This window comes from Tamandua tetradactyla, chromosome 2 (genome assembly GCF_023851605.1).
Source record: "Tamandua tetradactyla isolate mTamTet1 chromosome 2, mTamTet1.pri, whole genome shotgun sequence".
NCBI lineage: Eukaryota > Metazoa > Chordata > Mammalia > Pilosa > Myrmecophagidae > Tamandua > Tamandua tetradactyla.
In genome coordinates, this window is record NC_135328.1 from 180,100,897 (window position 1) to 180,127,879 (window position 26,983).

General features: G+C 40.1%; 1 protein-coding gene across 5 annotated transcripts in view; it reads right to left on the bottom strand.

The window, feature by feature from the left end:
* Positions 1-26,983, bottom strand: part of ST3GAL3 (ST3 beta-galactoside alpha-2,3-sialyltransferase 3) — a 300,267-nt gene that overhangs the window by 94,663 nt on the left and 178,621 nt on the right. For 3 of the 5 annotated variants that reach the window (XM_077149972.1, XM_077149968.1, XM_077149967.1), the window contains exon 4: positions 10,364-10,406. In XM_077149972.1, coding sequence (XP_077006087.1) covers positions 10,364-10,406 — 43 coding nt within the window. Of the gene's footprint in view, positions 1-2,334; positions 2,669-10,363; positions 10,407-10,568; positions 10,641-26,983 lie in introns of those variants that run through there. The other 2 variants (XM_077149970.1, XM_077149969.1) reach the window with 2 other exon arrangements.

Below are 26,983 nucleotides of genomic sequence, written 5' to 3' on the forward strand. Positions count from 1 at the left end.
TTTTCTATCTCACTCTATTCCCCTCCTGACCCCCAAAGCCTCTTCTTTCTGCCTCTCTGTGCATCTGCTTCATTTTCCTCTTTGTACACTAGCCTCTTCTGTTTAAACCCACTTTATATTTTCTCAATTCAAGCGTGCAGGAGAACCTGAAATGCGTCTCTAAATCTCTATTTCAGATTCCCAGGAGGAAGAATTTAATTAGCCATGCTTGCGGCAGGTGTTCCCTCTGGTTCACAAAGCTATGGATAGGGGACAGGGTGCTATATTAAAGCATGGCTCCTGGGACACAGGGCCAAAAATGGGTGGTAGTTATTCTAAAAAAAATAGGGGTTGTGGGCTCCCAAAGGTGCCTACTACAAAGTCTAGGAAAGATTCTGGCTTAAGCAATAGTTGGTCTGGATATTTCCCTGCACCATCTACACTATTGTCCCTGGTGTACATGTCAGAACTGCTGCTTATTCATTCAAAGTCACAGATTTTAAAAATCCCATTATCTTTTGTCACCACCCTCCTTCCCCAGGCCATGCCTACCTACTCCATCTCTCATCCTTCTTAGTATGTCCCAACTGCACCCCATTCTTACACAACCACAGGAAAACTGAAACTTAGGACTCACACATCCCCCAAGGTCAGCTCCAGGACTGGGTACATGGGAGGGGTGGGGGGTAGCCTTCAGTTGGGCACAATGGGAAACCCTGGTCCCATTCAACCTAGAATGAGCCCATGGGACACTTCTCAACTCTGAAGGTGCTGAATATTTATTATTAAATGAGCTCCAGATGACTACCCACAATACCTTTGTCAATGAGTTTTTGTACCTCTCACCTCCATCAAAAAGCATTTTCTGACTTGGTTCTGAAAATCCTGGATTTCTCCCTTTATGCTTTGTTCTTACATCTTGAATTCTAGCTGTACACAGCTCCTCCAGCACGGTCTGAGACTCTTCTCTCTGGACATAACTCATATTCACCTGCTCGCTAGGTGATTCTCCAGTAGCTGGCATTCTCCAATTCTGCTCTGGCTCTAGAAAGGGCCTCATTCACAACTGGGAAACCCAAACCAAACCTTCCAGCTCAGTTATTATTCAAGAAGCAATGGCTGAAAACCACCACTCTTTTTTTCCTGATACACACACACACACACACACACACACACACGTTTAAATGTACATATTGTATATGAATATGTATATGTATGTGTGTATAGACATATTTATATATGTATATGTGTGTATGATTATGAATGTGTTGTGCATACATGAGCAATCATGTACATAGATATTTTCAGTAATATTGTGCAGAAGCAACTTCAAAATTTTGAAGAAAATTACTGTATTGTCATTTAAAACTCAAAAATAGATTTATGTTAAATAGCTTCAAAATAGCTCTGATTTTTCTGCTATATATTATGAGAAGGGTATATAGTTGATGATAATTTGTTAAAACTGAGAGATGGGTACTTGGGGGTTGTTATTCTCTTTGCTTTTGTATAAATTTAAAAATTTCCAAAATAAAATAGAGTAAAAATTTTTTTAAGTTAAAGAAATTACCAGGAGCTATTTGAATACCAAACAAGAACTCTGGATCAGGTGACAGTGTGTAAGTCAGCCTCTGGGACAAGGCCAAGCTTAGAGAGGCTGTGGGAAGGATAGTTTACAGGACTGGGGGACCAGCAAGTATGTACAGTCTGTGGTGATGTCAGAAGAGAATAAGCCTGGGACATAAAGCCAGGGGCCTAGAGTGGGGAGAAAATAATTGAGAAAGTAGCGAAGCATGAGAGGAGACAGAAGAAGAGGAAATGTGGTGTATACATATGATGGAATATGTGTGGCTACAGAAAAGAACGAAGTCTTGAGGCACACAAAGAAGTGAATCAACCATGAAGACTTATGTTGCGCAAAAGGCCAGAAACAAAATGACAAATATTATATATTCTCTTTTAGAAAATACTTACAAGAAAATGGAGACCTAGGTTGTAAGCTCTTATAGTGGTCACATTTAGTCCAGAGCTTTAAGTGTTAACTATTAAACTTTCCCACCTAAGAAATCCCTGCTACTCTCTCAAACATTAGGGAGTCCCAAGTTAATAGGCCAAGCCCCTGATCTTAAGTCTTGCTTTTATGAAACTTATATCCATAACGGAGAAGCTAAGCCTACCGATTATAATGCCTAAGAGTTACTTCCAGAAAATCTCTTCTGTTGCTCAGATGTGGCCTCTCTCGCTCTCTCTAAGCCCAACTCTGTAAGTAAAATCATTACCTTCCCCCAGTGTGGGACATGACATCCAGGGGTAAAATCATTACCTTCCCCCAGTGTGGGACATGACATGACATACCTGGCAACGAGGGAGATGACTCCCAGGGATGAGCCTAGCCTTGGCACCATGGGATCAACAACCTGACCAAAAGGGGGAAAAGAAATGTAACAAAATAAGGCATCAGTGGCTAAGAGATTTCAAATAGAGTCAAGAGGCTATTTGGAGGTTACTCTTATGCAAGCTTCAGCGAGATATTGCCAATTGCCTTGGTATGCCAAGGCTCAACTAACAGCATTCTTGTAAACCCTAAAGAATACCCAAGGCTCTACCTGAGACTCTGTAAATGTTTCACTCACTAAGTTTATTTTTCAGAAACCTAAACATCCAGATGGCCCCTAGGTCAGATGAACCCTGAAACCCAGAGTTACCAGAATCTCCCAGAGCACCAACCCTCCCTACCCCTCCATAATGTCGACGCCCCTTTCATCATGAAGAAGTTAGAATGGCCATTGCCCAAATACCCTTAAATGGTGGAAGAAGGATAAAAGGAGAAGGAGAAGTTGTATCAGAGAAGATAGGATTTAACACGTGAGTATGACTACTGAATCATTATATTGATATGTCTTTTTAGTCTCCAGTATCTTAGAATAGCTAGAAGGAAATACCTGAAATGGTAAAACTGTAACCCATACCATACTTTGAGATTTGTTCTAAAATTACTTGTTAAAATGCACTCTGCAATTTATTGCTTTTTTGTACATGTTGTATTTCATAATAAAAAATGTTGAAAAAAAAAAGAGGTGGCAGAGAACATGTGGAAGTCAAATATGAACCTGATAGATAAAAAGATCAAACATAGATGAGCTCAAAGGGGTCCCAGAACTAACTTGTCCCAGAAGCCTCTGTTCTTCCTCCTTCAAAGACCAGTGTATCTATGGGAGTTGGAGCAGGTATGTACCAGGGAGAACCCTTTTAGGGGACTGCACCTTCTTATGAGGTCAGACTAATCCATGTAACATAACTCACCTGTGCAGATAATGTCTAATATAAAATAGCAAGCTTATTTCCATACTCACTATTCCCCCTACTTTGCTTTGCTTTTCCTCCATTTTTAATTTATTGCCTATCTTCTCACCACTGAGAATGTAAGCTCCATGAGAATAAGGACTTTACTTTTTCATCACCATATCTCTAACACCTAGAAATTGTGCATTATACAGTAGGCTCTTGTATTAGTTTCCTATTGCTGCTATTACAACCTTAGTGGCTTAAAACAATACAATTCTGGAAATAAGTACAAAATGTGTTACACTAGTATCACTTCAAGAAGGTATTAAGTAGGACTGTATTCCTTCTGGAAGCTCTAGGGGGGAATCCTTTTCCATGCCTTTTCTAGCCTCCAGAGGCTGTCCATATTCCTTGGTTTGTGGCCTATTTCCAGTAATTGCTTTACTCCACCTCTGCTCCCATTGTCATATTCCCTTCTCCAACTCTGACCCTGCCATCCTCTTTCTTTCATAAGGATCCGTGTGATTACATTTAGTCCTTTAGAGATACCCCAGGATACTCCCCATCTCAAAAGCCTCAACTTAATCACATCTGCAAAATCCCTTCTGCGGTGTAAGGTAACATATTCATAAATTCTGGGCATTAGAGCATAGATATCTTTGGGAGTCCATTATTCTATCTACTATAGCCCTCACTAATATCTATTAAGTGAATGAATGAATGAAAATATGGTAAGGATAAAATGTTATTTTTATGTCGCAGCTGTTTCTTTAAGGATAAAATGTTATTTTTATGTCGCAGCTGTTTCTTCCTATTATTGGAAGTGGGGTCTGGATCTTGAATTTATTAAAGCTGAGAGATTACCTTTTTGGCAGTTTCTGCACAGTAGCAGTAAGCTGAAATTTGTCTTTCAGCAGGGCCTCCCTCATTTCAGCCTGGTGTGCCTATTTTAGTCATGCAGATGCTGGCAAGTACCTACCCACCATTCTCCGTAAAAGCCTGAAGGGCAGATGCTGGCAAGGATCTACCCCATTGTCTTGGGGGAGCCCTCAAGAGGGGATGCTTCAGATTGAGGTGTGTCTTCTTTGTGGTAATGGGGATCTAAAGACTGTGCCTCAGATGTGTATTTATCTTTTTGTTCAAGTAATAGCTCAAGGAAATCATGAGATTAGATCCCACTTGAAGGCCTGTTCTCATCTTCAACTAATTCTGGAGGCAAGATTTTGAAAAGAGACAATTACCATTGCTGGGTACAGTACATCCTGGGCTGGACTGTCTGTGTCACACAGACTTTGACAGATGTGTTGCCAATCACTCCAACTGCTTGTGACTTGCCTGGTAACAGGGTCAAGTCCATACTATCTAGGTGAAGGTTGAGCTCTCCTGTGAAGGAGACAGATATTCCCATGATTTCTCATTTAAAAAGGTTAATAAGGGAAAGGACCACCACCTGTCTTAGGGCTGGAAAGGCAGAGGGCTGAAATGCAGGGGGAAAGGACATGATCAGAGCCACTGCAGGAGAGTATAGTTGAGGTATAGGAGAACCAAGAGCTAGAATCTATTTTTTTCGTTTGTTTTAAAGCAAAGTATTTATATGGAATATTTTTAGATTTGCAGAAAAGTTGCAAAGATAATACAGAGTTTCTGTATACTTCTCACCAGTTCCCCCTATTGTTAACAGCTTATATCACCATGACACATTTGTAAAAACTGAGAAACCAACATTAGCACGCTATCATTAACTAAACACCAGACTTTCTGTGGATTTCACCAGTTTTTCCATTAAAGTTCTCTCAGTCTTTGCTTGTTTTTCAGGACCTGACAGTTTTGAGGAGTACTGGTCAGGTATTTTGTAGAATGTCAGTCCACTGGGTCTTCTTCCGTGTCTTTATCATGACTAGACTGGCATTTATGTGGGATTTTTGAGAGAATACTACAGAGGTGAATGAAGTGCCCTTCTTGTCACATGGTACCTGGGGCACATGACATTCATGTGGCATCACTGGTGATACAAACTTGTACCCCTTGGGTAAGGCAGTGTATGCCAACTTTCTACACTGCAAAGTTACTAATATTCCTTTTCTATACTTTATTCTTTGGATGTTAGTCACTAAGCTGAGATACAGTTTTAAGGTTTCCTTTTCTGCTTTATAATTCCCTTCTGCTAAACCTTTGACACGGTGTTGCCAAAACGATAGCCTGATTTGAGCTGTGCTTTCTGGGCTTGTATGGGTGCTGGGTGCAAAGCTGTTCAGAGACTCAGCTGGAAACGGGGTCACAATCCAGAGCGAGAGGGCACAAGTGTCCAGGATGGTTGTGTGCAACATTTTAAGTTGTCCACAGGAAGTCTCAAAAATTCTTGGAAAAGGAGACCTGATTAAAAAAACAGGGACTCCTGTAGTCAGACAGAATGTCAGTTTAGATTATAGCTAGCTGGGTATTAACCAGGAAGGCTGGAGAACCAGGATATATTTGGATTAGAGCAGCTAACATAAATTAATACTTCCTGCATGGTAGGCACTGTGCCTAGAGCTTTATAGACATTATCTCATTGAATCCTCACAAAAATCTATGGGATCCTTATTGCTAATATCCCCACTTTATAGTAAGAAACTGAGGCTTAGAGGTTAACTCACTCAGGATTATAACTAGTAAAATGTAGAAGTGGGTCTCAAAAATCCAGATTTGACTTCACACTCCTTGTTTTCCAACACCACCAAAAAATATTGCTCTACAAAACAACAAATCTTGCAATTAAAAGACAAGGTTTTGTATAGTTCACTGCAATTTAGTATTCTGAATAATTTTCATAGCACTGAAAAGTGGTTTTGTCATTCTTTGAGCAGGGAACTGTCAAAGAAAATAAAAAGCAATCTATTTATTCCACAAAGATGCAGTTGAATGAATATAATGAAGACAAAAAATCCAAACATCTATGTGGTTGTCTGTAGCTGTATGTATCCTGGAAAACCATGGTCTTAAATTTAATCCAGTCCTGTGGGTTTGAACCCATTGTTAAGTAGGACCTTTTGATGAGGTTATTTCGGTGAAGGTGTGGCCCCCCTCAGTCAGGGTTGGTCTTAATCCTATTACTGGAGTCCTTTATTAATGGAGTCTTCAGACAAAGAGAGAGAGAAAGTCACAGGAAGAAAGAGGCTGAACATCAACAGGAACCTGGAAGAGAACGAAGAGACCAGGAGACACCGCCATGTATCCTACCATATATGACAAGCCAAGGACCGAAGATCACCAGCAGCCAGCTCCAGAAGAACATTGTCTTTCGAAAGAAGACTTTTTCCCAGCCTCAAAATATGAGTGAAGAAATTCCCATTGGTTAACCAGATCCATTGCATGGTAGTTGACTGAGCAGCCAAGAGAACTAAAACAATCTATCCAGACTTCCAAAATATCACTGGACATAAGAGAGTATTTCTACATAATAGAGTTTCGTGGGGTGTGGGGAGAGGAGACAATTCTCATGCAGATATTATCTCAGTGTGGCATTCTCTATCGGGTTGACCAAGACTGATCTGTGGGTCAAATCTGACTCACCAACTGTTTTTCACATAGCCTGTGAATTTAAAATGTTTTTTTCTTTTTACATTTTTTTAATGGCTAGAAGAAAATTAAAAGAATAACGTTTCATGACACTTAAAAATTATATGCAATTCAAATTTCAGTGTACACAAATAAACTTTTATTGGAATCTATAGCCACCCTCATTCGCTTATGTACTGTCTATAGCTGCTTTCCTGTTACAGCGACAGATTTGAACAGCTGCAACACAGATCACAAGGTTCCAAAGCATAAAATATTTCTATCTGGCCCTTTACAAAAAGAGTTTCCCAACTTCTATAATAGATAATTTCTTCTGACATCTTCCAGTTCACTAACTCTGTCTTCATTTATATCTAATCAGTTGCTAAACCCTTCTATTGAATTTTTTTTTGCATGGGCAGGCACTGGGAATCAAACTCTATTGATTTTTTAATTTCGGTTACTGTATTTTTCAAATCTAACTTTTTATAGTTTCCTATTTTATACATACATTTCACTCTTATCTTTTATTTCTTTAAATATAGAATGCATAATGTTTCACAAACTGTGTCTAGTAATTCCAGTCTCAGAAGTCTTTGTTAGTCTCTTTTGATTGTTTTTCATGGTTCTCACTAATCCTTGTTCCCTTATGGACTTAGGTTTTTTGTTTGTTCATTTTTGTTTTTAGCGTGAGGTGCTCATTTCCTTGAAAAGTTTTTTGTGAAGAACTCGTATGTCTTCTTCCAGATAGAGTTTGTTTCTACCTGGTGAGGAACCACCAACTGGAATACCTTAAACTGAGTTCATGGCTTAAGGTTCCCTGGACCACCTGGGTTATGAGAACTCTGGCTACAAATATCAAGAGTTTTTGTTTTATGAACTTTTTGCCCTGATCTGCTCCGAGCTATTGCCAACCTTTCCTGTAGTCCTGGTTTGGGGAAGCAGGTTTAGTTCTAGTTTGTGCTTACCCTGAGTCCTCTGTGGTTCCAATTTAATGTGGAGAGGAACAAAAGATGGAAATAACCAAAGAGAAGTCAATAGACATAGAGGCTAGAATGAGAAGCTCTAGCATACATTTAATCAGAGTTTCAGAAGGCAAGTAGAGAAAGAGTGAGGCAGAGGTGATATTTAGAAAGATAATGGCTGAAAAATTTCCAGAATATAGGAATCCTTATACTCAAGAAACTGAATGAATCCTAGTTAACATAAATAAGAGGAAAGTCTTGCATTTGCATACTTCTTCATACTTTACAGAATTCTTTCTTTTTCTCTTTATAAAACCTTAGGAAGTGGGTGCTATGATCTACATTTTTCATAAGGGAACACTGAGATCCAGAGAGAGATAAAGAATTACCTAAGGTTATGTAATACTCAACAGCAGAAGCAGAATTCATACCCAGCTCTTGTGATCCAGGTTCAGATCCTTTCGTATACATCAGAAGTAGAACACAACACAACCAGAGAAGGACTCCAGAAGGGAGAGTTGAACTTTGCTGAGGAATTGTACCCTCCTCCCCCAAAGCAGAATCTTTAACTTGGAAACTTCTCCTTGGGAATAGATAAAAATCTTTCCCACATAATTTTCTTCTGAAGATAGCATCAGGTTGGACGCCTTTGCAGCAAGAGGCAGGAAAGTTCTAGTTTGTACCTTAAATTGTGAGTTAAATAAGGTCAAGCCAATTCCTTGGGCTACAGACCAAATTGACTCAAATGATTTATGCAATCAGGCTGGTACACAACAGAAAACTTCATAATGGCTTACTCTGTACCAACCAATTGTCAGGAAAGCAGAGCAGGAGTGTCCTCTTAACTCTCCTCCTTACCCTGTTGAAGACACTTTAAATACTATAGTTAACATGTCCCAGATAACATGTCTTTTGTTCATCAATGTGATTCATCTTGGTAATTACTATATCGCTTCCATTCTGGTGACAGTTCATTTGCTTATGGCTGGCACTTGATTTGGGGTTTTTTTGCTAAGAGAACTAAATTAAGCATTTTCTAAGAGCAAAACCTGTGGCTTTCTAGCACAATTAAGGCCCATCCCTCAGATGTTAATATGTGGCTGCATCTCTCTACTAGCTTGGTATAAAGAGCAGATCATTCCTCCTTCATAGCTATTTTCAATACAGCTAAACACTGGGAGAGTTATGATGTCTGATCTGAGGCACCAGAGCCAAGAGGCCAGATTCCAGGAAAAGGGACCAGATACCAGACAATTCAGTGGGAACGCCAAACAGTTCTTTGTTTGATGTCTTGTATCTAGGCGGAGGCATTACCATCAGAAGCAGATGTGGTTAAGGCCTTAGGCAGAGCTGGTGTTCACAAAAAGGAAGGAGACAGATTTGATTTTCCATGATTTCTGACAGTATAGGACAGGAGGCACAAGTATACAAAAAATGACTAACAACAGAAAGGAGCCCACAGTAGGTGGTGAGATAATTTAGCAAGCATTTATTGGGCATCTACCATGTTAGAGGCCCTGTATATGGCATGCACACAGAGTGGACAGTACTCTAGCTCAAGGCATCTCAGTCAAATGGGGGAAATGCACCCATCATCCATCTACCATCCATCCATCCATCCATTTGTCCATCCATCTGTCCACCCATTCACCCATTCCATTCAGGCATCTGCCAGTATTGTCTAATGCTAAGAAGGCCAAAACAGGGCAGGATCCAGAAGGATTAGATACCCTGAACTTGAAAGTCTTCTATGAATTAATCATTTCAATTAATTCCTTACAACAATCCAGTGAGGTAGGTATATTCTCCTCATTTTACAGATGAAAGTGAGGTTCAGGGAGGTTAAGTAGCTTGCCCAATGTCACAAAGAGAATAAACGGCAATCTGGGATTTGAATTAAGCTTTGCCTGGCTCCAAGCCTGTGCTTTTAATAAATTAATAATTATCACACAGCTAATTACAGTACAATGAGATAAGTGGTGACAGAGGTATAAAATTCAAAGGATGCACAGAGGAAGAGATAATTAACTTTGTGTGGCAAGGAAATGAGTTTTGAGTTTTCCAAGTGGGCCAGCAAGCAAAGGAAATTTTAGGCACAGAGAAAGAGGCCAAGAGACACACATGCAAAGATAGAAAGGAGAAGAAAGCATACCAGTGGGAGAGTCACAGTTCTGAGGCTGGAGAGGAAGGCAGAGGCCAGATCACAAAAGGCTTTGACTGCCAGGCTGCAGAGCATTTTGGGGAGGTCACTCTGCCTTCCGATTTGACCAGGCCATCCTCCACTCTGTAGGCATAAGTCATTCCAGGAGCCTCCCTGTCCCTCAAACTCCTGGCAGTGCCCCACTTCTGTAACGAGATGCCTCAATGAACCAAATCTAAGGCCTGCTCTTTGCACCCACAATCCCATCTTCACCACTTCACCAGTTAGTTAGGCCACTGCTAACTGTAATGTGCTCAGAGATTCTGCTGATAGAATGAGGACAGAAGCTGCAGGGAATCCCCAACCACAGGGGTGATGAGAGCTGAACCTTCCAAATTGGACCTCGGCTCTCACAGACCTCTCTACCAGAGTCAAGACCCTTTCTCATTCTACTCACAGTTTAGAATCCAGCTTCAGGAGGAAGCCCAACCGATCATATTCTGAAAAAGAAAAGAAGACCAGAAATGTCACTGAAACCAAGCCACTGCTGACACTAGCAGAATGCACTCCCCAGATCTTGACCACGGGGACAGTCAGCCCTTGGAAAAGGACACAATCCAACTAAATACCTAAGCCAAAACTAAATTTAAATCACAAAACACCTGCTGAACATCTACCATGTGGAGGACAGATTCAACGGCAGGTGTTTGTGCAGGCCTCCCGGGAGCACCAGTCCCTCACTGGCATATAACTGTCATCCTGCATAAATGTGGTACTTGAAACTGAAATTTAGCAAGCCCCAAAACTGGACCCTTGGAGAAGTAAGAGGGAGAGAAGCAATTTCTGCTGACTCTAAGCACACTTTTTGCTGAATCAAAACTGTTGGTGTTAAGATGTGGCAACCAAGAGGTCTTCAAATTCACGGCAATGATTCTCTTCAGGAAAATGACAAAGAATTGACAGATTTGATGACAAAAAGAATAAGAAATATAAAGTAAAATTTAAAAACAAACTGGTAAGATGTTTGCAACAAAAGATAAGTCATTAGTAATTAAATTTACTTCAGTTCTTTATATCTTGCCTCATTCTAAAATGAAGTTTTATAAAATTGTATTAAATATAGGACGAAGGAATTTGGGGCCAAAAGGGAAAAAAGAATAGGAATAAAAATGTAACCTGGTTAAAATGGATGTCCTGAGGTCCTGGGTGCTTGCTGGAGGTTTATAGATCTGTCCTGAAGATTTCTCACAGCTAAAGCTTGGTGCAAATCACAGATCTCATGGTTCACAGTGTCCAGGAGATAAGATAGAACAGAAGAATCACGGCTATTTCTGGTACAAATACTTGAGGGAAATTTTTTCTCTGTCCTCAAAAATACTTGTATGAGGAAAATGAAAGGAAGTTTCATAGGATTGTTTCTTATAACTTTGTTCAGTGATTGTAAGGGTGTGTGTGTGTGTGTGTGTGTAAAGTAGATATGCCAAAACAAGGTGGTCTATGAATGCAGTTCTCAGCTGGCTTGGCTTAATCTCAGGATAAAACAGAATAATGAGACCAAAAAACTGGAATGGAGAAGGGCCAGGCGGCAAGGCTTTCAAGGAACTTGGCCTTTAGTAAGCATTGTGTGGCCAAGAGACAGAAGTTACACATGCTGACAAGTATCTCATGGGACCCATTCTGCAAGGTCAATTAAGACCAGACTCCTGCGCTTTCACAAGCAGATGAGCTGCTGTCAGAGTTCAAATCCTCTTCTTAAAATTGATGATCCCAATGCATACACCTAACACAACAGAAGGCTGCCTCCCAAGAGAATACCTTTGGGCAAGCGAAAGCCTTTGCTCAAAATAATGCTTGTTATGTTAAAATAAATTTAGATTGAAATGCTGGTGATCGGTGAGGGGGAGAGGTGGGGGGTATGGTATGTATGAATTTTATTCTGTTTTCTTTTTATTTCTTTTTCTGAATAGATGCAAATGTTCCAAGAAATGATCATGATGATGAATATGTAACTATATGATGATATTGTGAATTACTGATTATATATGTAGAACGGAACGATCAAAAGTTATGAATGTTCGCGTTTGGTATTAAAAATTTTTTTTAATTAATAAAAAAATAATGCTTGTTTTGCTCTCACTCAGACAAATGGATAAGAGACATTCCTTAATATATTGAGAGCTTATAAAAATCAGTAAGAAAAACAAACAAAAAAGGCTTAAATTAAAAAAGTAAGCTAAGAACACAATTTGTAGAAAGAGTTTATTTCATTCATTTCCCGGTGCCTGCCCATGCAAAAAAAAAAGTTCATTTTAAAGTTTAACACTCAATAATCCTGTTTTATGATCATTCCATGAAAAAGAAAAACTCATCAACTTGCTGGTCATAGCCTCATAGTCATGGTACCTCTATCCTGCTAAACCCCTCCTCAGACCCAGTCTAAGACTCTCTTGGAAGTACAATGAATCCATGTTTTGGCTGGCTCCTTCTCGAGAGGCCAGAGAATGTTTTTCTCGCTTGTTGCAAACTCAAATGTCAAAGGGCCAAGTAAGAACATCAGTGACAGAAGTAGGCGAATGTAATACTCTTTTCATTGCAGCCCAGGCCAGTTATTTTAGTTACATTAGAAAACAAACCCTGTTGAAATGTCTTTTTTTTTTTTTTCAATTCATTGTTGTTGTTTTCCCTGCACATCTTTTCTGTATTTTAACCATAATTATATATATGGCTTATTCTTCCAATGGTGGAAAATAAGTTTTATTTTACATATACATACACATGTGTGCAAACACGCATGCTCACTGATTGCATTTAAGCATGTAAGAACACTTCACATTTCTAAAGAAATTATGTCCCTTCCGTGGCTCTCTTGGTCTAGGTTTTTTCTCTCTTTTACTAAGAAACTTGAGTACTAGAAACATTTTATTTTATTCTTTACTATAAGAAAAGCAACTATGTGAGCCAAATCATAAATGGCAAATGACATTTGGCTTCAATGTCACAGAGACAAGAGGGAAAACACTCCATCTGGAGACTGTATGCTCTGTCCAAGGGAACAGGCCCTACCTCCAGCCATCTACACCAGGCAGCATGCAGGCCCAGTATTGCCAGATCTGATTTTTTCCAAGCCAGAACTGGATTTTTAGGTAAAATTTCTCAATTTTAAAATATTGGCAATGGATTCGAGAAAACTTCAAAGACTATGAGGATCAACCAAAATATGTCTATGGGCAGGATTCAGTCAGTAAGCTAAGAATTTTCTGTTCAGGAGGACTGGGGTCATTCACTTTTGTGACTGTATACAGTAGGTGCTCAATAAATATTTGCTTACTATTATTATCAGGCTTCTTTGGTCACAAATCCAAACCAAATTGGATGCTGAAAAGAAAGTTTTAGCCAAGCCTCTAACAGACCCCAAAGTAAAGTGTTAGACTAAGAGGCAAATTTTCAAAGGAAATATCTGAACACTTGCTACAAAATTCTTAAACCCTTCTACATCAAATATAAAGTGTTGTTAGAGATTAAGGAGGAGAGAATTTGCCAGATTTTTTTGGAGAGAGCTGTGTTATGAATCCCATCTCCTTCATGGGACAGAATGGGTGGTACTTGTCTCTCACTCAAGCCTGATGAAAAAAAGCTTAGGATACAACCCTATAAGCATGGGGAACACAGTGGACTGCCTGGTCCCTGACAGGTCTAAAGGAAAAGAGACGGGCTGGCCGGCTGCAGGAGAGAGCTGCATTGGGACTGGCTTGCACTCTGAGGATGTGTTGCAGAAAAGGATGCATGAATGAGCTAATGTGGGGTTGTTTTAGGTCCTTTCCAAAAGATTTTCCCAGAGGGCAAATCTGGACCTCAGCAAAAAGGAGACATTCTGATTTCTAGTTGCTGCTGCAGGAGTGAGTGCATCACCCACTTCGGGAGAGGTGCAGATGAGAGGTCTGCACGATGGAGAAGGTCTCCAAAACACCACCTCCAGAAGCTCCCCACAAGTCAGCTTTAAACACCTGCCACGTTCAGTGCGTGCTAACACCATCGTAAATCTTCTTCTGCTCACATTCTCTCTCTCCCCCTTCCCCCCAACCCCAAAGAGGTCAGAAACAGCAGCCAGCAACTGGGGGAGAAGAAGAGGGAGAAATAACTGAAGCCGCAGCACACACTCCTTCCCTGTGGCAGGCACCCGCTTCTACTAAGTCCTCATGGAGGGAAAGGAAGTGGCCATAGTGTCAAATGAATTGAAAATTATGGCTATTACCAGGACTGGATATTCTAACTTCTGAATTGGTGATTTGATATAACCATGGGACTTTTATTACCTCAAGGGTATCAAAAAATTCACTGGACTTCCCTCACTGAAAGCATTTTAAGGGGATAGTAGAAGACAAAATAAAGGTGCTTTCGATTATCCCCCAGCATTAACTGCATATTCAACACACTGGTGGCACTAGCTTGGAAAAACTGGGCTAGACTGATGGCTCGTACCAACAGACTATAGGAAAGGCTGAGTGCAGATGGCTCCAGAGAAAACTGAGTGACTGGAATGCCACCAGGTGTCTCTCTCCATTAGTTCTGCACTTCCCTTGTGAGCCACCAGCAGCCTTCAGGAGCACATCTTCAGCTTTGTCACTCAAGAGGGACAGAGACCTGGTCTCTCTGCTCCTGATGGCAAAATTCCAGGGGAAGGGCTAGGATTGGCCTCACTTATATCAGCTTCCACTCCTGTTCTAATCTCAAGTGACCCACCTGGTAATTCTAGCATTTACTAGAAGGAGAAATGTGCAGTCCTAAACAAATGAAGACCCTTTGGGAACAATAGAAACAGTCTTTGGAAAACTTAAAGCTACATCTCCTAGGTATAATTTACAGGTATAAGCCCCTGTTAAAATGGGCCACTGATCAAGATAAGTCCTTTGATCATTTATCATCTCTATTTCTCTCATTCTGCTGTGGATTTTTCTTTCCCGATGCAAATTCCTATTTAACATCTTCTCACAAGGCCTGCTGGAACTCCCTCTTCTAACTGCTTGGCTTATATCCTCCTATCTGCTGTTGGAACTGAAGGCTGGTTCTGCACCACAAGACCTCACTTTTCCTGTGGCTCTCAAGGGGAGGCTGCTCCTTCTCTCAGGTACCAAGTACATCTGGATTGTGAGAAGGAATTGCTGATTGTGTGTTATGGTGTAGCTTTCTTTGTCTTTCCTGTGCTTGGGGTTCATGGAGCATCTTGGATGTGTGGGTTTCGAGTTTCAATCAAATTTGCACATTTTTCAGCCATTATTTCTTCAAATGTTTTTTCAGCCTTCCCCTCTCTTTTGGAGGTTCCAGTTACAACGTATTAGGCTGCCTGACTTCCCACAGCTCACTGATGCTCTGTTCTTTTTTTTCCCATTCATTTTTTCTGTGTCTCATTTTTTAGTTTCTATTGCTCTGCTACTACTCATTTCTTCTGCTGTGTCTAATTTGCTGTTTATCCACCCAGTGTGTTTTTCATTTCAGACACTGTATTTTACATCTCTACATGAAGTGACACATCTTCCATGTCTTTCCTTAGTATGTTCATGCATTACCCTCTTGAACATATGGAATGTGTTTGAGTATCCTTATCTATTTGTGTTATTTCTAAATCTGTTTCTGATAGTTTTTTATTTCTCATTGTGGGCTGTATTTTCTTGCTTCTTTGAATTTCTTCATAATTTTTTATTGGATGCCAGCCATTACGAATTTTACCTTGTTGGGTGCAGGATATTTGTGTATTCCTTTAAATATTTTTAAGTGTGGATGAATTAGTTGGAAATAAATTTGATCCTCTCCAGGCTTTCTTTTAATCTTTGCAGCTTTTAAGAGAGGTCTAGTAGCCTAGGGCTAATTTTGCACCATTACTAATTTTGGCCCACTACTGAGACAATACCTTTCTGAGTATGTTACCTAATGCATTATGTATTATTAAGTTTTCCCACTATTACCTAACCCAGCGGAGCTCTAGGGATTATTCTGCTTGCTCCTTTCCAGTGGTTCTTTCCTCAGTATCAAGTTTCTTCACACTTATATGCTGATCCCCTGAGGAGTCCAAGGGGACCCTCGACAGATCTTCGGAGGTTTGGCTCTGTGCAGTGCTCGTCTCTCTGGTACTCTGTCCTGTGAATTCTAGCTGTTTTGGCTTCCTTAAATTCTCAACCCTGTTTCCTCAACTTAAGAAGGCTAGAGCTCTATTTGGGTACTCTTTTCCAGTGCTGTGGGCTGGAAACTCTCTCCAGGAAGTTAGCTTGGGTGATTCTAGGGCTAACCTCATTTGTTTCCCTTGTTTCAGAGACTAGGATACTGTGCTGCCCATGTTCAGTGCCTGAAAAAACTCTTCTGTTATCTTTCCCTTGCACCCAAACCAAATCTTTCATTCTTGCCCAACCCTCTTTTCTGAGCTCCAGACTCATTCATCCAGCTGTTCCTGGACATTTTCACTTTGATGTCCTACAGGCATCTAAAACTCAGATGCTCCAAACAGGGTTCACCTTCACCAGCCTCCCACACACCAGAGCATGGTCTTCTCCTATATTCCCTACCTTAATGAATGGCACCACTATTTACCCAGCTGCCCAGGTTTGAAACCTGAGAGAATTCCTTGGTTCTTCTTCTCTTATTTCATTTACTTAATTACAATGTTCTTTTAATTCTACCTCCTAAATGGATCTCAAATCCATTTTCTTCACTCCATTTCTACTATCCTTGACTAAACTACCTTTTTGTTTACTGTTAACAACTGCCTACCGGTTTCCCTGCCTCCGGTCTGTCTCTTATAGATTTCGCCATACTGTAACTAGAGCTTTCTTTCTAAAAGATAAAGATAGTTATGTCACAACCCTGCCTAAAACTTTTTAATGTCCTCTATTGTTCTCGGAATAAATCCCAATCTCTTGATTTACAAGCTCCTTCATGATCTGGACTATAGCAACCATTCCAACTTCATTTTTTTGATTTCCTGCATCCCCGTCGACCCGCATTCTACAGTTCAGCCAGAATGAACTGTTTTATTTCCTCCAAAGTATCTTTACTACCTCCAGGCCTTTGTACAAGTACTTAAAACACTTGCCCCAACCTCTTTTCACATTGGTTATTTCCTATACATTGCTCCTAAATGTATAGTGCTCATAGTCACCTCAAACTCAAAATGTTATAAATCAGACCTATAGTTACACTGTCCCCACCCATGTATTTTTTTATCTTGCTAATGGAATTGCCATCCAGTCTTCCAAGAAAGAAATTTTTTATGACCCTGGTATTATTTTCCTAGGGCTGCCATAATAAATTACCACAAAGTGGGTAGCTTAAAACAACACAAGTTTATTTTGTGATAGTTCTGGAAGCTACAAGTCTAAAGTTGAGGTGCCAGTAGGGCTATGCTCTAAGAGAGGACCCTTTCTTGTCCCTTTCTAGTTTCTTAGAAGTATAGGTAATTCCTGGCATTCCTTGGCTTGTGGCAGCTTCACTCCATTCTCTGCATCCATGTTCCCATGGCTGACTTCTCCCTGTGTGTCTTTGTCTCTTCTCCTCTTCTTAAAAGGACACTAATCATATTGGATTAAGGGCCCACCCTATGTTAGTATGTCCTTATTCTAGCCAATTTAGCTGCAACAACCCTATTTCCACAAAAGGTCACATTCTATGATACTGGGGGTTAGGACTTGGACAAGTCTTTTGGGGGAAGACACAAGTCAACCCATAATAACCTCTATCTCTTTCATTTCTAAATACAGACCATTCTCCCTATATGACTGTCACTGCTTTTGCCTGAGTCTTTACTGTTGCTTAGACTAAGTAGCAACCCCTTAATCTGTCTCTGCCTGTCTTCCCAGCCCCATCTTCTGACACTCCTCTCAGAGCATCCTTTATGCCTGTGAATTACTGCCAATGATATTTTCTCTGTCTGCAATGGTCTCACTTACCCACTTGGTAAATATCCACTCATTCTTTAAGACACAGCTGTTGACAAAGCTAAATATTAAGATATCTTTTAGTATCACAGGAACTTCATGATTTGGCTTCTGCCAGCCTTTCCAGTCCTATCTTGCATGATTTTCTCTCTCGTGTTCTGTGTTCCAGCTATTCTGGCCTTATTTCCATTCCTTGAATAAACCATAAGTTTTCTGAACATAGGACTTTTTCTTACCGGCAGTTTCTTCTGTCTGAAATGTGTCCTCACCTCTTTTTTCGGTTAACCCATGCTCATTTTTTAGACCTTATTCAAAAGTCTGTTTTTTTTTTTTTTAATTTTAGAAAAGCATACCCTGAGCTCCCTGTCTAGATTGGGCCCCCGGTAGGTGTACTTTTCCCTAATAGCACTATTCTAGTTTGTAATTATCCTTTCTCAGATTCTCTAACAGATGCCTTTCCTCCACTGAATGATAAGTCCTACTAAGCCCTTTCTGTTTTCCTCACAGCTGCATTCTCTGCACCTCACACTGGGCTGAACATGTTAAATAAGTGGATGTTGAATGAATTATGCCTTCTTTGACTTAAACTGTTCATGCTGAGTGGCCCTTATCTGTGCTCTCCATCAATTATACAGAACTTACAGTATTTCTGTCATTATATCCCACTGAGACTATAGGGTACTTCTGTGAGGTTTGTATTTTGTCCATTTTTAGAAACAGACCCTGAGTGTCCGGGAACAATCCCTCTCCCACTACTGATACACTGTGGGACTGTCAATGGGATGTGCCTGTGCAAAGGGCAGGCAGTTGACAAAAGCTAGGTTATTTTGGCCTCTTTCTTAAGAGTGAGTGCCACTAGGGAGAAAAACAGTATGCTGAAGAGACTGACCATTGGCTCCCACAATCTAGATTCCTGGAGCTGTCTTTTATGACCATTTTGAGGGCTGGCTTTTTCGCTCTTAACATGATTCTGTGGGTGCTCATGTCCTTCCAGTAAATTGCTTTTTCTTTTTGGTTAGCCAGAGTCAGTTTCTGTTGCTTACAATTAAACAATCCTACCCTATATATACCCTAGTCCTCCGAAAGGTTTAAGACTGTATGTATGTATCTCTAGTACCTAATATAGGGTCTGACAGAGTTGGTGTTCCGTAAATGTGCTGAATGAATGCAAGAATGTATGGAGTGACCGAATGCCTAAGGGAGTCAAAAGAGTAGCCCTAAATCATTCCCCTAGCCTCTACAAAAAAAGAGGTACAAGACACGAAAGACCTGGATTCATTGTGTTCCTCCCTTCCTCCTTCTGCGAGGAGACAATGTTAACGGTGGATGCAGGGACAGCCGCAGTAGCTGCCTCCCCCAGCCAAGCACACTCCCAGCCTATCCAGCTGACATGCTGCAGTCATGCGCCTAAGGAGAGCTTCTCCTGACTTTGCTTGGACACGACCCCTGCTTACTTCATGCTCCTGCACACACATATTTAAGTTTCTGGATTTTACTTTGGGGTTGCCCTTTGAGAGCTCCCAATTTGCCAAGGTAATTGATTCTCTCCCCTCATTTATAAAAGCCTGAAACTTAACCTTCTCCACAAGATTTCCTGAGCCTTCTGAGTAACCAGTGGCTGCCAAGTGGAGATCTTACCTGAAGCCCTCTACTTTCAACCCCAGCCACATAGTCATGCAACTGTTGCCGATGGCCTAATTTGTGCATACTTCCTCACAGTGGGCTAGCACAAAAGCCTAAGCACAATCTTTAGGAGGTGTAAACTGGAATAGAAAGTGATGGAAGCACAGTCATGATACTTTGGGAATACAGGGGGAGAGCTTCTTTACTCTTGGGGTTGGACAAGGCTACAGATCCCAGAGCATCTCACATATATAAACGTATTCTTAAGAAGTTGCATGTGAATTCAGTTTCTACAAAGGAAGTGCTATTTCTTTTTCTTGAGAAAAAGTCCTAAAGGTGGCAGTGTTGAATCTTTTTTTTTTTTAACTTTTCTTATTGTGAAATATAACATACACACACAAAAAACAATAAATTTTCCAAGTGCATTTTGACAAGTAGCTATAGAACAGATTTTAAAGTTTGGGATGGGTTACAGTTCCACAATATTTCTTCTCGCTGCTCCAAGACACTGGAGAACAACAGAAATATCAATATAATGATTCAGCAGTCACACTCATTTGTTAAATCTTATCTTCTTTGTTATATTTTTCCTCTTTAAATAACATATATACATAAAGGCAATAAATTTCAAAGTACAACCCAACAATTAGTTGTAGAACAGATTTCAGAGTTTGGTATGGGTTACAATTCCACAATTTCAGGTTTTTATTTCTAGCTGCTCTAAGGTACTGGAGACTAAAAGTAATATCAATATAATGATTCAGCACTTATACTCATTTGTTAAACCCTACTTTCTCTGTATAACTCCACCATCACCTTTGATCTTTCTCCCACTCTTTAGGGGTATTTAGGCTATACCCATTCTAACTGGTCCAGGGATCTGTCTAGAGGTTATAGGTTTCTGGAAAGTTAGCCTAGTGCATTGAGCCTTTGTAGAATTTTATATAATGTCCTAGGTATTCTTTAGGATTGGTGGCTGGAATGGTTTTGGTTGGGGGTTGGCAAGTTATGATAGGTAGCAATGTCTAACTGAGGCTTGCATAAGAGTGACCTCCAGAGTAGCCTCTCGACTCTATTTGAATTCTCTCAGCCACTGATACCTTATTTGTTACATTTCTTTTCTCCCTTTTAGTCAGGTTGGCATTGCTGATGTAGGCACATCCCTGGGAGTCATCTTCCATGCCATTAGGGAGACTTTCATCTCTGGATGTCACGTCCCATGTAGCAGGGAGGGCAATGATTTCACTTGTAGATTTGGGCCTAGAGAGAGTGAGGTCACATCTGAGCAACAAAAGAGGTCCTCTGAAAGTAACTCTTAGGCATACTGCAGGTGGGCTAGGCTTCTCTGCTACATATATAAGCTTCACAAGAGCAAGACTCAAGATCAAGGGCTTGGCCTATTTATTTGGGTGTTCCTAATGTCTGACACAGTATCCAGAGTTTCCCTGGTGGTAAAGTTTAATAGTTCCATATTTTTTTTCTCCCATCCCTCAAGGGACTTTGCCAATATTTTTTGATTATCTGCTTAATATACTCTGGGGTGTATCCAGGCATTACATTAAGCTATATAGGATTAAAGGCTCTCATTCTTATTCTGGGATCCTTGTGCTTGGACTGTTTAAATGATCTAAACAGACAGGTTGAGTTAGATGATGTGCTATAGAAAATTTAGGTTTTGGATAAAATAAACCTTTCTTCCCTTTGTCTCAAAGAGTAGGTGAAGTTCTAAAATACAGACAATGTCTTCCTTACGCTTGTATTCTGAATTACCTTAATCCTCATGTGGACAGCTTTGTTCTTATCTCTAAATACCAGGTTTAACATATACAGTCCTTCAAAATCCAGAAATAAGAATTACCACTCTGGACTAAATGTGAGCGCTATAAGAGCTTACAATCTAGGCCCCAGTTTTCTTATAAGTATTTTCTAAATGATATCATACAATATTTAATCTTTTGTTTCTGGCTTATTTTGCCTCACCAAATGTCCCACAAGTTCATTCACGTCATTGCATGACTCACAACTGTTCCTTTTTGTAACAGCACAATGTTCAATCATATGTATATACCATCGTTCCCTAATCTACTCAGTCAGTGCATGTTTCAGCTACCCCTATTACTGGGACTCATATATGACATCCAAAGTCAACAGTCCATTAACACACTCAATTTTAGATGATTTCATTGTTCCCAAGAGAAAGATGGCCAATAAACACACCCTCAATAAACAGAAAATCCAAACCTCCCCCTAAATCCTGTCCTTCTCCCCATTATGTACCCCTGGTGTTGCTGCAGTACTATTGATGTGGAAATGCTATTTTGACTACACCAAAACTTAGGGCCATTTCACCCCTGGGGAAGCTGGCAGGGAAGCCCAGGTCTCAGCTTAATGCATTGATACCAAATCTGTAATAAGGACAGAAGATTCTGAGGCTCCCAAGCCAGCCAAACACAATATGTGCTGACAATCATGAACAGCTCTCTTAGCACCTAAAGGTATTCTCCTTCCATGTACCAAAGCAGCAAGGCAGCAGCTGGGCAGTGAAGGAGAAATGTTTAGTCTGGTAGTTTAGGCTTCCTGCCTCAGCCAGGCTAGAAAGCCCAGGATTACAAAAGTCAAGGACCAAGAGAGCACATGCGTCCTTTGCATGGCTCCAGGTGGGAAGTGGCAAGGATGGTTCAAATATCTGCTCTTTTCCTCTTGAAGCTGATAGCACCAATTCAGAGCTGTGAATGCATAGTGGTTTTCCATATACCTTAAAGCCTTTGACAATTATCCACTAATACTTCCATTGTCTCTTTCAAACTGATAAGTCAGTTCTTCATCATGGCAAAAGATTTACAAAAAATTCTGGAGGAAAACTGGGAAACTCATATTAACTCCATGTATGTTCAGAAATTATGCATAAACAAAAGGAAGGTATGTGCCAAAGTGTGTATGCAACTAATGATGAAACCTCTCCATAAGATAAGGCAAAATTGACAGAATTCCAAGGAGAAATACATAATAGGTCTCTAATCATAATGGGAAACACATGTACCTCTGTTAACTCAGGTTACAAAATCAATGAGCATGTACAAGATTTGACAGAACAATTAATAAATTTGAACTGACATACAGAGGAACTTATACCCCCAAAATAGAGGAAGCATTTTTTCTTCAAACATATATAGAACATGTGAGGCCATGAAGTAGGATCAGGCCCTCTCTAGCTTGCTTAATTAAAATTTTAAGTATTGGAAAATGATCAAACAGAAGCAAATTTTTCCAAAATTCTAATTTTCACTTGAATACTCAAATTTTGTCACTGGCAACAAAATACTGTCAGTTACTCAAAGAAGAAACACAAATGTCTAAAGAACACATGAAAAGATGCTCAACATCATTTGTCATTAATACAACTCAAAACCATAGTGAGATACCACTTCACACCCACCAGGATGGTTATTATTAAAAAAAAATTGAAAATAGCAAGTGCTGAGAAGGATGTGGAAAAATTGAAACACTTGTAAATTGTTGGTGGGAATGAAAATGGTATAGAACTGTGGAAAACTGCTTGCCAGTTTCTCAAAAAGTTAAATACAGAATTATTATGTTCAACACTAGCAATTATGCCAGTGCATAAAGGTTGCGGGCACTAACCTCCACACCTGGGCAACCCCCACCCCCCACCCATAGTGTTGCACAGCCTCACCCCATGCTCTCTGAGCTCAGCGCATCTGTTTATGGCACTCCCATGCCCATACATGCTTATGGGCCCCAATCACATCATTCAGCTCTGGGAATCTCACGTTACAGCAGTCCTAGAACCGCTCATGCACACAACCCTCAGCCTCACTTTCCAGTTCTGAGAAAGTGCCAACCTGTGCAGCCAGGTCACATCTGCCTCCAATTTACGAAAGCGTAATGCCGCCTTGCTGCCACAGCTCTACACATATGCACAAAGGGCCCTGTGCCTAAGACCAGAGCACACCAGGGTAATGTCTCACCAGACCAGTGCACCCGCACAGCTACATCCTCCCTGGCTGCTGGGTGTCCACATTAACAAGTATCAACATAACATCCCCAACCTGCACTCATACCTGCCCTGAAACAAATCACCATACTGAGTGCTCCACCCCGTGCCCTGCTCCCTGCTCATACAATCATCCTGCAAACACAAGGCCTCAGACTACTGAAAGAAATCAACTCCCAAAGTAAATCAGTCAAGATATTTACATGTCATGAAGACAGCAGATGATCATTAACCATATCACAATGCAGACATATATAACCCTGCCTAATAACCAAATTAAAACACCACAGGAGACACAGATGTTGGAACAACTAATCAAAGAAGTTCATACAATTCTACTTAATAAAATAAGTGAGAGAGCAAATGTCATAAAGGAGATCAAGAAGACAGTAAAAGAGCATAAAGAGGAATTTGAAAGAATAAATAGAAAAAATAGCAGAAATCGCAGAGATTAAAGACTCTGTTGACCAAATAAAAAACATGCTAGACACACACAACACCAAATTTGAAGACACAGAAGAAAGAATAAGTGATACAGAGGACAGAATTATTGACTTCTAACACTCAAAACAGCAAATGGAAAAAACTGAATGAGAACTCAGGGAAATGATACACAGAACAAAATGCTCGACTATAAGAATCATTGGTGTCCCAGAAGAAGAGAGGAGTAAAGGGGTAGGAAGAGTAGTTAAGGATATAATGAAGGAAAACTTTCCAACCCTCATAAAGGACATAAATATACAAGTCAAAGAAGCCCAAAGAACTCCAAACAGAATAAATCCAAACAAGCTTTCCCCAAGGCACATACTAATCAGTCTGTCAAATGTTGAAGAGAAGCAGAAAATCCTAGAAGTGGCAAGAGAAAAATGATCTACTACATACAAGGGAAATCAAATGTGACTGACATCAGATTACTCAAGTAGCACCCTGGAGGCGAGAAGGCAGTGGTATGATATATACCAGATCCTGAAAAAGAAAGACTTCCAGCCAAGAATTCTGTACACAGAGCAAATTGTCCTTCAAAATTGAGGGAGATAAATAAACTGAAGTGTATACCGTGTTCATGGATTGGAAGACTAAATATAGTTAAGATGTCAATTCTACCTAAATTGATTCATAGATTCAATGCAATACCAATTAAAATCCCCAAAACTTACTTTTCAGAAATAGAAAAACCAATAACCAAATTTATCTGGAAGGGCAGGGTGCCCCAAATAGCTAAAAGTATCCTGAGAAAGAAAAATGAAATTGGAAGTCTCATGCTACCTGACTTTAAGGCATATTACAAAGCTACAGTGGTCAAAACAGCATGGTACTGGCATAAAGATAGATATACTGACCAATGGAATTGAATAGAGTGTTCAGATATAGACCCTCTCATGTATGGACAACTGATCTTTGATAAGGCAGTCAAGCCAACTCATCTGGGACAGAACAGTCTCTTCAATAAATGGTGCCTAGAGAACTGGATATCCACAAGCAAAAGAATGAAAGAGGATCCATATCTCACACCCTATACAAAAATTAACTCAAAATGGATCAAAGACCTAAACATTAGATATAGGATCATAAAACTGTTAGAAGAAAATGTAGGGAAATATGTTATAAATCTTATAATAGGAGGTGGTTTCCTAGACCTTACCCCCAAAGCACGAGCATTGAAGAAAAAATTTAAAAATGGGAACTCCTCAAAATTAAACACTTTTGTGCATCAAAGAACTTCATCAAGAAAGTAAAAAGACAGCCTACACAATGGGAGACAATATTTGGAAACAATATATCAGTCAAAGGTCTAGTATCCAGAATATATAAAGAGATTGTTCAACTCAACAAGAAAAAGACAGACAACCCAGTTACAAAATGGGCAAAAGATTTGAACAGACACTTCTCAGAAGAGAAATACAAATGGCCAAAAAATACATGAAAAGATGCTCAACTTTCCTGGGTATTAGGGAAATGCATATCAAAACCACAATGAGATATCATCTCACACCCATCAGAATGGCCATTATCAATAAAATAGAAACAACAAGTGTTGGAAAAGATGCGGAGAAAGAGGCACACTTATCCACTATTGGTGGGAATGTCAAATGGTACAACTGCTGTGGAAGGCAGTTTGGGCATACCTCAGGAAGCTAAGTATAGAACTGCCATGTGATCTGGCCATACCATTGCTAGGTATCTATCAGACATGAGGGCAAGGACACAAACAGATATTTACACACCAGTGTTTACAGCAACATTATTTACAATTGTCAAGAGACAGAAACAGCCCAAATGTCCATCAACAGACAAGTGCTAAACAAGCTATGGTATATACATATGGTGGAATATTATGCAGCTGTAAGACAGAATAAAGTTATGAAGTATGTATCAACACGGATGGTCCTTAAGGGCATTATGCTGAGTGAGATTAGCCAGAAACAAAAGGAAAAAAACTATATGGTCTCACTGATATGAACTAACATTAATGAATGGGCTTGGATAATTTCAGTTAGGAACAGAGGTCATCAGGAGATAGAAATAGGGTAGATATTGAGTAACTGGAACTGAAGGGATACAGACTGTGCAACAGGACTAATTGTAAAAATTCAGGAGTGGATAGTACAATACTACCTAACTGTAATACAATAATGTTAGAACACTGAATGAAGCTGAATGTGAGAATGATAGAGGGAGGAGGCCTGGGGGCACAAATGAAATCAGAAAGAAAGATAGATGATAAAGACTGAGAAGGTATAATCTAGGAATGCCTAGAGTGCATAATGATAGTGACTAAATGTATGAATTTAAAAATGTTTTGTATGAGGAAGCACAAAGGAATGACAATAACACAGGGTGTTGAAAATAGATGGCAATTAATATTTTAAAACTTTAACTTATGTGTGAGACTAAAGCAAAAAATGTTTATTTGGTACAAAATTTATGTTTTGACTAGTGCTTTTCCTAATATAATTTATGTGGACAGCTTAATTGAACACCATAAGTACATGGAACCTTGAGTAGGGCATGAGACTTTGTAGGTTTGTCCAGAGTGATGCCTCGATAAATCCCAAAAGGATTTGAACAGGGAATAAAAAAGAATTTGCAAAAAGAATGGTGAGAAAGGGGGAAAATTCAACTTCCCCAAGTAGACAATTCTTGATATTCTCACAAGCAGTGGGGACAACCAAAGCAATAAGCTGAGCCCCAAATCTTGAGGTTTGTTCATATGAAACTTAACCCGACAAAGGATAGACTAAACCCGCTTAAATTAGGTCTACGAGTCACCCTCAAGAGAACCTCTTTCGTTGCTCAGATGTGGCCTCTCTGTCTCAGTCAACACCACAAGCAAACCCACTGCCCGCCCCCTCTCTATGTGGGACATGACTCCCAGGGGTGTGGACCTTCCTGGCAATGTGGGACAGAAATCCTAGAATGAGCTGGGACTCAGCACCAAGGGATCGAGAAAACCTACTCAACCAAAAGGGGGAAGAGAGAAATGAGACAAAATATAGTCTCAATGGCTGAGAGTTCC